This window comes from Pseudorasbora parva, chromosome 11, assembly GCF_024679245.1.
Source record: "Pseudorasbora parva isolate DD20220531a chromosome 11, ASM2467924v1, whole genome shotgun sequence".
In the NCBI taxonomy this organism is placed as follows: domain Eukaryota; kingdom Metazoa; phylum Chordata; class Actinopteri; order Cypriniformes; family Gobionidae; genus Pseudorasbora; species Pseudorasbora parva.
The window spans coordinates 46192271-46206885 of NC_090182.1; the positions used below are offsets into that span (position 1 = coordinate 46192271).

The 14615-nt window shown below is 45.2% G+C and overlaps 1 protein-coding gene across 5 annotated transcripts in view; it reads left to right on the plus strand.

The window, feature by feature from the left end:
- Window positions 1–14615, plus strand: part of LOC137093286 (uncharacterized) — a 49550-nt gene that overhangs the window by 26151 nt on the left and 8784 nt on the right. For all 5 annotated transcript variants that reach the window (XR_010908419.1, XM_067458109.1, XM_067458110.1 and 2 more), the window contains 4 exons: window positions 1870–2004; window positions 10002–10085; window positions 10685–10783; window positions 13642–13722. Coding sequence is in view for 4 of the 5 variants with exons in the window: in XM_067458109.1 (XP_067314210.1) it covers window positions 1870–2004; window positions 10002–10085; window positions 10685–10783; window positions 13642–13722 (399 nt within the window). In the remaining variant the exon portion in view is untranslated. The remainder of the gene's footprint in view (window positions 1–1869; window positions 2005–10001; window positions 10086–10684; window positions 10784–13641; window positions 13723–14615) is intronic.

Consider the following 14615-nt stretch of genomic DNA (forward strand, 5'->3'; position numbering starts at 1 on the left):
AATATCACCAGTTGATGGTGGAATATTTAGGAGGGAGAAAATTTCACAAATTGACTTGGTGGTAACCTATCACGATGCCACGCTTGAACCATGGTAATCCACAGATATGTAGTCAGGCAAGGACAAGGGTAGAACAAACAAGACCAGAGGAAGGTGACCTGCTAGTGCAGGTGGAGTTGATCAGTAATTAGGTGATTGGGAGAGTGTAAGGAATCTGGTGCTGAGGGCATGTCTGATGGTGTGGCTGATTCTATTCCCCTCTACGCGAAAGGAATTCTTGTAGTAGTGAATGATCCAGGATATCATCACGGACGACCCAAGATTCCTCTTATGGACCGAACCCCTTCAAATCAACAAGGTATTCAAGAAGGCCGCCTTATCACCAGGAGTCCAGGATGGTGTTGACTCTGTGGATTGTCTCGCCCGCCACGTCAATTGGATGAGGAAGTGCTTTGTCAGCACCAGATCCTGAGGAGGAAGGAATCAGAGGGTCAGAGAATGATTTAAGAAGGGAGACATAAAAGTGTAGTGATAAACAGGAGTTTCTTTTAATCTGCCATGATGAAAAGGACAGGACTCTAAATGTCACACCTCCAAAAGAAGTTCCACTATCAAGGATATATATAAGGATATAAGCCCACACAAACAATTGTCAGGTACCATTTGTGGAAGGGAAGGATGGTGACGTTAGTATTTCATTGATCAAAGACTGATCCCATTAGCATTTGTCCATTGTTCCCCCCAGTCCCTCAGTCCTAAGACAAGGTGTGAATGACCACTGACTCAGACTAAACAAACTGATTTAGCCATGTGACTTGTAGCCACAAAACATGGATTTCCTCCGAAAAAAACTAAATGGAATGTTCCCTTTTTTTTTTTCTTTTTTTTTTTTTACAGAACTCTATATACTTAATGAATGCTGTTTGTATAAATGGACAATAGACAAACTTATCTATTAAAGGGGGACTTCAGTGCTGGGAAGATGAATCTGTATTTTAACTGGGTCATTAATGTAGTAGAAATGTGAAATTATTTTTGAATTTGGTGCTTTCTAGACTGAGAAAAGTATTTTTGTCTCATGGGGATGAAAGACTACAATTCCCAGAATGCTTCGCTGCCCTGTGAGGCCATTCCCAAAGCCACCGCTACTGGATTATAGTGATTGAGTTCAAAAAGTACAATTAAATACTGAACGTGTGTGTTCAATATAACGATCGAGTTGCCGCGTGAGTCTCATAGCAGATTAGGAGTCAGATTACATTTAACGTCATAAATGAGCTGATGAGCTCTCGTAATGAGAGCTGAGGTAATTGCGACCACATTCGTGGCATACATTCACAATGCGTTTTCAGTTCATGCCTTTGGAAGCTTAACTTTCATTGAAATTAATTTGAGAAGTTAAAACACTTACATTGCTCAGCATCCGTTTAAATTAATGCCTGTAGCTGAGCTGTGCTGTAAGTGTGATCTCCCATTCCCCATGCGTGAGTTGAAAACATGTGGAAATAGCTCCCTCTGCTGGCTGTAGTCTTTAGCCTCTGGGCAAACATTCCAAAGATGACACAAATATCGTCAATTTGCGTCACGAGAGGAATTTTTCCAGAAATATAAGAGGGGGGAGCAAGATCATTTGAATATACTCCAAGGTTTCTACTGATACAAAGCCATATGCTGATCACTGAAGTAACCCTTTAAGGTATACATGAATAAATAGGTAAAATGGAATGGTGAATTATTGTGTAAAGATGTCTGTCAAAAAATATGAGTTACTGAATTTCGTCTGAATTTCTGAATTTTATAATGACATTGATTCAAAATCAGATCAAGCATTTGGATGGATTTATTAATTGTTGTTGTTTTCTTATACAGTGCTGGCAAGATTAATTTGGGAAGTGAGTCGGTGGATAATTTCTATATTCAGGGTCCTGGCTGGTCTAAGCTTTAATATCCTGCCTTCACTACAATTCATCATCCTCTCTTATGCTTATGGATCGACCAGAGGAGGTGAGTTTACATTTATCCATTTTATTACATTTATCAAAGTAACAACTCCAAAACAAAACCGGCCCTGTACCTGGACAGATGGGGTTTTTTTTGTTTGTTTTTTTACAGATAGTCTGCCATAGTTTACTGTCTTTTTATGGCCAGAAAACATTGCATTTTACTTGGCTGTTGTATTTAGGTTTCCCAAAGAGTGATGTAATTCAGTTTTAATTGTGCTGTAATTTGGTTGGGTCTGATTAGTTTGACACTGGGTGCATTTACAGGCACACCAGTCAGCTGATAAATCACAAATTTCAGCTTATTGAAATAACCAGTTTTCCCCGTTTACATGCAAACCAGTAAACTGACAACAAAAGTAACCCGCGTTTACATGACTTTATTAATAAACTGGGCTATTTCCTTCTAGTGATGTCATAAATAATACTGTCCATATCTGACTCTGAGTATTCCTAATCTTACGTCAGTTTTGATGTTAAAGCATGTCAGCGGGAGATTTACGGCTCATATTACCCCTCATGCAGTTCCGGATGCAGTGTTTAGACTGAACCTCTTCTATTGCATGAGATGAGAACGTCCCCGGTTACGTATGTAACCTTGGTTCCCTGAGAACAGGGAACGAGACGCTGCGTCAGCTGACGCTACGGGGAACGCCTTCACCGTGACAGGTGTCTGAAATCGCTATCAAATCACAATCCTACTGACCGTCGGCAGCTGGTGATGTCATCACCGTGCGACCAGGAAGTATAAAAGGGCACCGTGCCAACATGACAATATCCGCTTCGTCTGAAGGGACTGTGGGCAGGCACACCTTGAAGCATGGCCATGTGACGCAGCGTCTAGTTCCCTGTTCTCAGGGAACCAAGGTTACGTTCTTTCAATTAAGGAACATTTCGAAAATAAGAGCCTTGGTGTCAAAGGCCGAATTGGAGATGATCATTCATGCTTTTATTTCATCCCGTTTAGACTATTGTAACAGTCTTTTTATTTGTCTAAATAAGAAAGATTTGTGTCACCTCCAGACTGTCCAGAATTCTGCTGCAAGGCTTTTAACCCACACCAGTAAAAGAGTACACATCACACCGATCTTAGCTTCCCTTCATTGGTTACCAGTGAAATTTAGAATGCATTTTAAAATTTTGGTTCTTACTTTTAGAGCCCTACAAGGACAGGTGCCTTGTTACATCTCTGACCTGTTACAGCTGCGTACGTCTTCACGTAGTCTAAGATCAACAGGTCAAAGATTTTTAGTTGCCCCCCACACACATTTTAAAACAAGAGGGGACCGTTCATTTCAAGCTGTGGCACCTAAACTGTGGAATGCATTGCCTTCTTCCTTACGCTGCCTGGACTCAGTGGAAAATTTTAAAACACAGTTGAAAACTCTTCTATTTAAAGAGGCTTTTATCTAGAGTGTAGGATTTGGCTGGTCTTTTGTGTATTTCTGTTTATTTTCATTTATACTTATTGTTTTTGTTACTTATTTTGACTAGAACTGTAATGTTGTGTATTTCCTCTTTTTGTTGTGAAGCACTTTGTGATTTTTATCTACGAAAAGTGCTATACAAATAAATTTTTTTTTTACTTACTTACTACATACGTAACCGGGGACATTCCCTTTCGAAAGGGAACTCGCGCTGTGTCAGCTGACGCTACGGGGAACGATATACCCACGCCGCCATGCTGAGGGGAGTGCACGCCCCTTACTGGCAGTGAGAACTGCCTGGACGAGTGTTCGCAGGAAGTCTGAACCACTCCCCCTCTAGCCACACAGGCTGCCAGTGACATCATTCCATACGGTCATAGCCCAAGCTATATGCCTAAGAGCTATATGCCTAAGTTTTAACTGAGGTTTCCTACTCTCGGCTTGCTCGAGGGCCTGGGACCTACTACTTCGAAGGAAGGAGTCCCTTAAGGGAATGTGGCTAGGGGACCCGAGGGCGCCCCAGCCGTCACTAATTCGGGAAAAACCTTCACCGAATGCCACCAGGGAGGCCTCACCTGGCATCACTTCTGTGGGACACCCCAGCTTGGCCAACCCTGTCTGTCAAAACAGAGCCTCCAGACGTCGCTCTTCCTCATGAGCATCCAGACTGAGGGACTGCAAACTGGCAATGTCCTCCTCAGACCGGAACTCGGAGACGGGAATCCTGGAGAGCAGTACTCAGCTTAGTGCTTCTTACCCTTGCCATCAAGGGGAGTCTCTTCTGCTCGATCCTAGGATCTACTGAGCACATTTATTACAGGGGTGCTCAGGAGGCCTAAAAAAGGCCTATGGACTGATCTACCCGGGAGGCCCCGAGGGGGGCCTGCCCGTCTGATCAGACTCAAGCGGCCATAAGCTCACAGACGACCCTCAATGAGGGGAGCTCTTAAGCCAGCTTGGTAGGTAAACCATGCTGTAGGCTAGCCAGTCCCTGTCCTGAAGGGACTGCGCAGCAGAAACGGAGTCTCGTTGTGCTAGGGCATGAGCCCGTCCTTGAGTTATACCGGCCCAGGCCGGGACCCACCGGCAGGCAGCCGCTAGCTGTCAGCCCAAAGCCAGTTATACGTTCCCGCTTAGGGGAACCGTTTCCCCTCTAGGGAGGCCAGGAGGCGCCTCTACCTGGCACCGTTAGTGCTAGCTGTTAAGAGCTGCAGGAAGGTGGCTTTACTGGTTCCTCAGGTGGCTCATGAGGCTATAACGCCAGAAGCCACCCATGCTAATGGCTAGCTTGTCACCGAGACCTGGTCCGGGAATCCCCTCCCAAAAAGGCCCGAAAAGGCCTGACAGCCCAATACACTGGCCTACCGAGCGTACCAGCTCGGGGGCTCACCCTCAGGCAGCCTAGAGCGGCCTACTTCCTGCCAGCCAACGTGCAAACTGTCGGGAGCTGTTGTGTTCCCAGGGCTCGCCTCCAGGGAGGCCTGTTTGATGCCTACGTACAGTCCAGTCTTTTTTAGGGCGGCCTGGAGAGGCCTATTGCCGAATGGCAGTTCCCTATTAGATAGGTGACAGACGGTGCTTATCCGATGGCAAATCCCACCGGAAACCCCGCAGGGCCGGGAAACAACCATAGGATGGCCTGAAGCGGCCCATCCCTGATAACAGACCATGCTAGCCGCCTGGCTAGCACCCACGCACACTGTTGCAAGACCTGGGAACCGGGGCTCACCCTACAGGAGGCCTTAAGCGGCCTAGCTCCTGCCAACCAATGGTCGGAACACTAGGACACTCCCTCAGGGGACGCCATGTGAGGCGTGCTGCAACTCAGCGAGCCCTCAAAGTCGGGCTGACAGTGGCTGTCTGCTGGCTGATGAGGACTGGGTATCCAGTCACTACCTGGGGACTCATCCCCAGGGAGGCCGTTAGGGGCCTACTTATGACGAGGTTTCTGCTGCAGCCGACATCGTTGGGGAGGACCCTCGGAACTCGGAACTCACCCGCAGGGAGGCCTACTGAGGCCTACCACCTGACCCAGAGTTAACTGCCCGGACTGCCTCGGCTGGCGTCTCCCGCCAGCCAGCCTTCTATAGTCTGTCCGCCCCAGCGGCCCATAGCAGCCTTCTGCGACGGCGCAGTCACAACACAATGCCCACAGCAGTGCACTCAGCATAAAGCGCCTTGGACCCTCTAAAGCGAGGGGAGTACAACTTACGCCACCTGCCTCCAGGGCGGCCGTCTGGTCGTCCAGCGGTCCGCCGTCCGCACAAGGGCGTCAGCCGTGACAGTGTTTTGGCTCCAGGGGAGCATCCTACCAACCCATGCTTTCCGATGGTTGCGAAGTACAGCTCGACCTGAGCCCTAAAAGGTGAAGCAGAAGACACAGAGCAAAAAGTGAAAGATATTGAACACACACAACCGGCCATTTCCTGAACCAAGCCGAGGGGCCGCCCAGAAGTGGCGGCCGCACTAGCTCTGGGGGGCGGGGCTAGCAAAACCAGTCTAACTCCGCACCGCGAAGAGACGCCTACCCCGTCCCCACGACCACTGGCTGAGTCGCGATTCATTCTGCTATACACCTTTTTGCATTAATAATAACCCCCAAATGCAGAAGGGGGGTGGGCATTGACCGGACGACCCTACTGCGGGGAGGCCGGGTAGGGATACAAAGCTCCTGCGGGACTACCGACAGGAGCCCGGGGCAACTGCCAGGGCGATATGCCACCGCGAGACGCCACCGTCATCCCATCAACAGCCTAGGCCAACTTGATACACTAGCATCGGTCTGATAATCCCACAAACAATGGCCCTAAAAAGGGCTGGGACAGACCTTACTGCAGTTCATGCGCTGGCCTAACCTCACATATTCATCTAGATATTTAACTAGCAGAGGTGCCACCGCTACCCGGAGGTGGCTACAGCTAAAAAAGTTCGCCAGGAGAACATACATCAGTTTATATCGCCGCTACATGCCCGCGGCATGTGCGGTGGCCTCAACTGCTCATATTACACATATCCAGAAGAAAAACAGCCTCATAAACTACTGTTGCTACACTAGCAAACATCCAGTCTACATAAACACTCTGTGTTTATACAAACATCGTTCTAGCCACCTTTACCGGGGAACTACAGGCCCACATTTCCACTGTTAATTACTTTTCACTTTTTTTGACAAAATATCCCTCAGGGAAGCCTAGAGTCCAAACATACGGCATTGAAAGGAAGAATGTTTGCCCTAAAAGGGGACTCACCCGCTGTCTTCAGTGCCTCATCGCTTCATGTAACATGCATGCTTCGTCAAACTAACCTGAGGGTGGGGCGCTCTCACACACCGGCCTGGCAGGCCGTCAGAGTCTCACATCCGCTCATCATCGGCCCGCGCGGCCTGGTGTAAAGCGCGCCCGGGGAGAGAAAAGAAAAACAACCAAAAAACAAAGGAGGGGACACCACACTCACTTCCTCGCCCTCGAGGGCGGAGACTCACCACCTCGCTTCCGGCGCTGGAAGCGGTTCTTCTCCCCGATGTCCCTCCTCCTGTTGTGGGTGTCCCGCCTCTTCTGCATCCTACTCCTCCACGGAGGGGGCGCACGAGATGCCACGCTGCTGCGTTGGCCCAGTCGATGATCCTCGAATCCCGAAGGGCCAGGGACACCCTCCTGCCTAGGCGCCACCCCGTACTTCAGCGGAATACATGTTCTATATGCCGCTGAGCGCGCCCTCGCCTATCTGAACTTTCCCACCACCGCCTCAACGGAAGTGCCAAAAAGTTCAGAGACTGGGGCATCAAGGAGAAAAGCCTTTTCTTTCCCCCCGATGTCCGCCAGGTTCAGCCACAGATGCCTCTCCGTAGTGACCATAGCCGCCATCGACCGTCCGATGGCGACTGCTGTGTGTTTGGCCGCCCGGAGAGAGAGATCTGTGGTGCGGCGCAACTCAGCCATCGCATCAGGGGGTAGGCCCTCCCCCTGATCGAGGTCCCTCAGCAGATCGGCCTGATAGGCCTGCAACACCGCCATTGTGTGCAAGGCCGCCGCCTGACCCGCCGACGTGTATGTCTTTAATGGTTTAGACGGCAGGGCAGGAGCTCTTAGTGTCGATGGCCGCCCGGACGCGAGATAGTTTGCGAACGTCTCGTCGATGGGCGGCATCGACACATACCCTGCCTCGGCCAATCTCTCGACATCAGCGAAGTTAAAACGCTGATGTCGATGGATTCGCGCCGAGTAGGGTTTCTTCCATGCCCCCACGACCTGCACGTGAAGGTCGGGGAGGAATGGAAGGCTCCCGGGAGCTGGGCGGCTATGGTCATGGAGAAACCGATCGCCCAATCTGTCAGGGCGGGCAGCCTCTCCCCTGGCTCTCTGCCACGGCAGCTGAAGTCTCAGCGCCGCGCGCCCCATCACATCTAACAGCTCCCCATACACGGGGCAGGATGGCTGGGAGGATTCAGCCTCAGCTTCATTTTCCTCCTCATCCACAGCCATCCTCTGATCGACCGGAAAAGCACGGGCTGACGATGAGGAGGAGTCTCCATCCGACTCCTCCTCCGTCAGCCTGCTCTCGCGACCTGGCTGATCATCTGCGAGAACTGTACTCTCCTGACGATGAGCCAGGTCCATCTGGGAGCCCCAGGACAGACGGCGCTGCTCAGCCTCAGCTTGAGCGGGACTGCTCCCAGATGCTGGCTCTTCTTCCCTCGAGAAAAAGGCCAGGCGAGAGCAGAGCGTCCTCAATGGAAAACGCTCGCAGAACCTCCCTCGAGAACCTCCCGCGCGTGCTCTTCCCCCAGGCAGAGCACACAAAGGGTGTGTGTGTCCTCAGGCGTGAGAAACCTGGGACACGGATCAGCGCACTTCCTGTACGCTCCCTTCACTTTGCGTGTGCACTTCATTTTAAGACTTTCCAGCGAACCAGACAAAACAGTCCCTGAAGACGAAAGGATATTGTCATGTTGGCACGGTGCCCTTTTATACTTCCTGGTCGCACGGTGATGACATCACCAGCTGCCGACGGTCAGTAGGATTGTGATTTGATAGCGATTTCAGACACCTGTCACGCTGAAGGCGTTCCCCGTAGCGTCAGCTGACGCAGCGCGAGTTCCCTTTCGAAAGGGAACACATCTTTTCAATTTTCTGGGTCTTAAAACCAGGGTCTGCGTTTGTGATATATGTCCTTATTTCATGCGAAACGCTTGCCCGCTTGCTCTGTCTGGATGCATTTAAATGTGTTCTAAGTGTATGTTTTTGTCACCTATCACACATCAGAATATCACACGACAGAAAGCAGGTTCATGCATTTACATGCAGTGCGAAATCAGGGTAAGAGGCAAGAAAACTACCTGTCTCGACTGGTTTATGCTTACGCCGTTTATGACGTTAAAACGGTACTTATGCCGTATATGACCTTACTTCGATAAAAGAAAACAGGTTCTACCGGAAAGACTCGGGAGATAGAATGATGAATGAAGCATACATTTATTGACAGCCCAGCAAGCATAATAACGTTTTGGCATAGGCCCCGTCCATAGTTTATAATCTGAGGGTAGCGGATCAGCATATTCCTGCCTGAAGATGAAGGCAGGGGCGCAGCCGACCCCCCCCTTTGGAGGTATGGACGGAACCATCCTTGTGGTGGTGGGGAGGATGGAGGTTATTGTCGCATCGGCATCTGCAAACTCAAACATGTGTAAGTACGACCCTTATACAGAAAATATGAAGACTTGCAGTGAAGATTAGGTTAATAAGTGACAAAGTGATTAAGTCTTCCTGGCAGAACTTAAGCTGAAGCTTCCATTTACCGCGTTTACATGACCATGTTCATTGTCGGCTTATTAATCGGCTTAAGAACGTGCATGTAAACGCACTCAGTGTTGTTCTGGTCCAGAGCATCAGTGTGATGGTGGTCAGTAGATGTTAGTGGGACATCAGAACTGAAGCTGGGGATTGATGATGGTGTGAGTCGGTTATGCGTGCATGGTTTCAGTTGGATGTTTTCCCCATTTGTAGAAATCTTGATTTGAACTTGAGTTAAATTAGAAGTACTGACTCAAGTATGAATAAATAATTAGTTTGCTGAAAAAACTACTATGTTCTACATACTAAGTTATAAGTGTGAGCATAGGTTGCGTCCAGAACGTTTCTAATGGTGTTTTGCCGGCTTATTGTGTTCTGCTACTCCTCTGCTCTGTGCTGTTTTCAGCCCATCTGTATAGTGTTGGCTCCTGATTAGGAGACAATGAGCACATGAACTGTTGTGCCGTCCTGCTTTTATGACACTTTATTTAACATCTGCTGAAGCTTGTTCCAGGCGTTGTAAGTCATTACACTATTTCTATCTCCCTGCACATGAGCAGTTCTTTCCTGTTTCCATTTTCAATCCAATCAAATGTTACATGTTCATTGGAATAAAGCAGTCCTTTTAATCTGATCGAAATTTAATTTGGATTAAGACGTTTACATGAAGCCTTTTCAGTCTGATTGAGCTGTCAATCCAATTATTAATGGATTATTTGGTTGCATGAAAACGTAGCCAGTGAAGCTCAGTCTCAGCATTGATATCATCACTCTTTTGTTTTCAGGATTCTTCGTTGTTGCAATTTTACCATTGTTTCTCATCGTGACCAGATTCGATTGGGATGTAGTATGTGGTCAAAAAATGGGCTGTAAGTGTTTGATGAAAATAAAACAAATAACTCATAATCAATAAATGCTCATGCTTCTGTCTCCATTAGTCATTACACTGTAAAAAAATTTGTGGTGGTTTTTGTTGGTTTAACTTAAAAAATTAAGTAACCTGGTTGCCTTAAAATTTTGAGTTTATTCAAATTAAAAATTTGAGTTGATACAATGAAGGAAATTAGTTTAATAAATAGAAACTCAAAATATTTTTGTATCTGAATCACATAAAAAATGTGATAAATCATGTTTCACTGCGTCATCAGAAATAACATACACATTATTACCCAATATGCTTACAAAATCTTTTAATAATCTTTTAATAACATTTGTCGAATCTTAAAAAACTTTCATTGTATTAACTCAAAATTTTAATTTCAATGAACTCAAAATTTTAAGGCAACCAGGTTACTTAATTTTTTATTAATTCCAGTAATTTCAGACATAATAACCAATGTTGAACAATTGTGAGATGTTTATATACTATGGCCTTGATTTAAAAAAGTTTGCTTTTGTATTCAGTCAGTGTCAAACACAGATGTTAAATTAATATTAAACTAAATTAAATTAAATTAATGTTTTTCAGGTTCACCTTTGCTCAGACGATCAGTGTGGTTAATTCTCATGTTATTGATGAATGCAGTAATAGTCTATTTCTACATCAAATCTCTGGAAAATGAAAAGGGTATGATAATATAATAATGTAAAATTATACAAGTTTGGACACATTACTATTTGTAATTTTTTAAAAGAAGTTTCTTCTGCTCATCAAGCCTGCATTTATTTGATCAAAAATACAGAAAAAAATGTAATACTGTGATACACTCATAATGAATCCTCACCTGAGAATGATTTCTGAAGGATCATGATCACTGAAGACTGGAGGAATTATCCTGAAAATTCAGCTTTGATCACAGAAATAAATGATAATTTAAAGTAAAATAAATTGAAAACCAATTATTTTAAATTGTGATAATATATCACAATATTATTATTTTTTCTGTATTTTTGATCAAATAAATGCAGGCTTGATTTAGCAGAAGAAACTTCTTTCAAAAACATTACAAATAGTAATGTGTCCAAACTTTTAACCTGTGCTGGATGTATATATATATATATATATATATATATATATATATATATATATATATATATATATATATATATATATATATATATATATCAGGAACTGAAACATCCTCCATTTATGCTTGTGGCAGGTTGGGCGTGGTTCAGCATAATAGCGGCGGCGCTCTTCTTACTTTCCGGTGCTGCGTTCCAGTTCATTTTATTCTGCCCTTCACTCGTTAACTTCCCTCCATCTCGTTCACTCAGATGTGTTTCATTGCTTATGCTACATGAGTGCCCACTACTGGCCGAACATTTGCAATGGACTGAACTGGAACGCCCTAAGCCCTTGATCACTTGGAATCCACAATGAATTTGATTTATTTAATTATTTTCCTTTACGAAATTGTTTGATGCAGCATTCAGTATGTATATAGGCATGTTTAGGTTGTTTTAAATGTTTTTTTAAATAATTAAAATATCATAGAGTTGTTTGTGGTGGGGTAAATTAAAGGCGATATGCGGTGACGTCACAATCGTATTGCATTGTGGTATATGAAGCTGCCTGAAGTGTACATATGAAGTAGACCCTGTCCCAACAGGGCACCCTAAACCCTCACGGTCTTCCTCTGAGTCTGCACTTTCACGACATAATGCTGCTTTGACTGCCGGGTAGAAGTCCTCTGCGGAGCTCGCGAACTGAAGTGAGCATCGAGGCCGCATAGCAGCCGCAAAGGGAGTACACTTTTTTAAGCTTAAATGACGAATGGGACACTCTACGGTCTTGTGGACTTAAGGGACACGCGCACGCAATGGCCATTGTAAGTCCACAAGACCGAAAGTGCACATGAAGTGTGCCATTTGGGACAGGGCCGTAGACTCACTCCCTCTCTCTGTCAAAATTGAGGGGGTGAGAGTCTGTCCATATAAACTTCCCTCGTCCACTTCACGAAGTGGAACGCACTTCAAAATGAATGTGCTTAGGGAAGTTCACATGTGTGTGTCTAATAGTGGAGTGGAACGCAGCTCTGGTTTCGTCACCAGTGTAACAATGTTCGTATAAAGGAAGGAAGAAGGCACAGTCGGCTTTTGTCTGAAGCTTGTGGGTTTTTATTCAAAGCACCAAAAATATCAAACACAAAATTGCGCTTCTCACGATGGTCATAAACTCAGTTTCTTTATTTTAATTCTCCTGTCAGTGCTCTAGAGCATTTGTTTCATCCCAGGAGTCCTCAGCAGTCTCTCTCTCCACCAAGCCACTGTTCCACCATCACTCTGGGTTAAAATGCTGGGTTAAAAACAACCCAAGTTGGTTGGGAAATGGACAAACCCAGAAATTGAGCGGTTTGAACCCTAGTAAATGGACCTATTCAAAGAACCCAATTTCTGGGCTTGTCTATTTTCAAACCAACTTGGGTTGTTTTTAACCCAGAATTTTTTAGAGTGATGGCTTTATCCAGTCTCTCAATGCCAATTACTGCAACAAGACACAGATGTTTGTCATTATGCACTTGACCTACGAATGCCGAGTTCATACTGCCAGATTTTACCTTTATCGACAGATTTTGCGAAATCGCAGACAAATGCCCAAAATCATACACTCTAAAAACTGCTGGGTTAAAATCAACCCAAGTTGGGTTGAAAATGGACAAACCCAGAAATTGGGTTGTTTGACCCCTGTGAATGGACCCATTCAAACAACCCAATTTCTGTGTTTGTCCATTTTCAACCCAACTTGGGTTGTTTTTAACCCAGCATTTTTAAGAGTGCAGGCAGATCGGTGCTCATTCACGTGAGTGACAATCACAGTGTGAATGTTCAAAGACACAATGAGTCTCCAACGCCCATGATATATTTGGTATGCTAAATATCTGGACCTGTCTGTGATTTAAAATCCTGCTGTGTGAAATTAATTCTGACTGAAAATTACATCGGCGATGACCAACAGCCAATAAGAGAGCAAGATACAGGCCTATAGTTATATTTACGATTCTTTTAAACAGAAACAAAGCACAAACATTAGCCTGACCAGCCGCAGCAGCAACACATTGCAAAATAATTTATTTTAACCTCAAACTCTCTTTGCAGAACACAATCATTGATCCCCGTGTCTCCCCAACCATTGCCTCCTTCATAATCTTTCTTTTCCTTTTCACTGCAAATCAGCGCACAGACAATTTGGATCGCAAACTTCCTGCAGTTCACCATAATAACAATTCCAATCTTGTGATCTTGCGTCACATCTCCCGTGTGTTTTGTTGAGAAACGCCCCCAGATAGTCATGCAGTGTGAAAAGAGCAGTAATCCGACAAAATCATACAGTCTGAACTCTGCATTATTCACCGCTCATCTCCTCACTCTCTCTCTGGCGGTGCAGACCTCGCTGAACCACGTCCAACCCTAATGCTAAAATGTCCTAAAATGTCAGTAAATTGTTGCCATGATGGTGAAGCTGATGTGTTTGTTAATGTTCAGGTTGTTTCGGGTGGGCCTGTATGATTGCATCTCTTCAGTTACTCTGGGCAGTGACAAACTTCACATACACATTTAAATGGGGTACAGTATTCATTTCTGCTCTGATCATCTTCTACTTTCAGCTCTCCTTTATTCTCTTCTGAAGAGAGACTCTGTAAAGAAATGATCATAATTTTAACACTAGAACACTGTAAAAATGCTACGGTAAAAATCTATTGACTTGTTAACTTTAACGGAATAAACAAAAATGAAGATTTGCTGTTAATTTACTCTACCTCAGGCCATCCAAGATGTTGGTGTCTATTTTCTTCAGTAGAACAGTAAAGAAGATGTAAACTGTGGTCCTCTGTGATTCATATAATGTTAGTAAATGGGTGCCGTCACTTTGATAGTAAAAAAAACAAACAAATATGCAGACAATACAAAATGTATAATAACCTAGGCTCAGCACGATACATTGGGGTCTTAAGAAAGCTAAATGATTGGTCTATGCAAGAAACTGAACATTATTTAGACTCAACATCTTTATAACAGGGAAGAAGTGGGAAGACCTGTTTTGTATATTGCTCATCAAAATGGTATACTTACCTGTGTTTATCCTTATTGTTGGAACTGACTCTCCCCGAGGTTTGATAAAAAGTCCCAACGGGGAGCAAAAAATTCAGAAAAAGGAGCAAACTCTCCAGCATGAAGCCAGGATTCTGTCAAAAACATCCCGCTAACGTGAAGTGAAAAAGTAATTCAGCAAAACAAGGCTTGTTAGTTAGCGATCTAGCATTAATCAGAGGCAAACGAAGAGTAGGCCTATTACCCCTTACTGGACAAAGGCACTAAAAAATACACATTAGTAGGATTAGGGTTAGGGGGACTCGGTCTCGTTAAAATATGGTCTCAGTCTCGTCATGGAGTCGTGTGCATTTGGACTTTGAATTGACTCGTACTCAAACATGTTAGGACTCTGACTTATTTCCGAG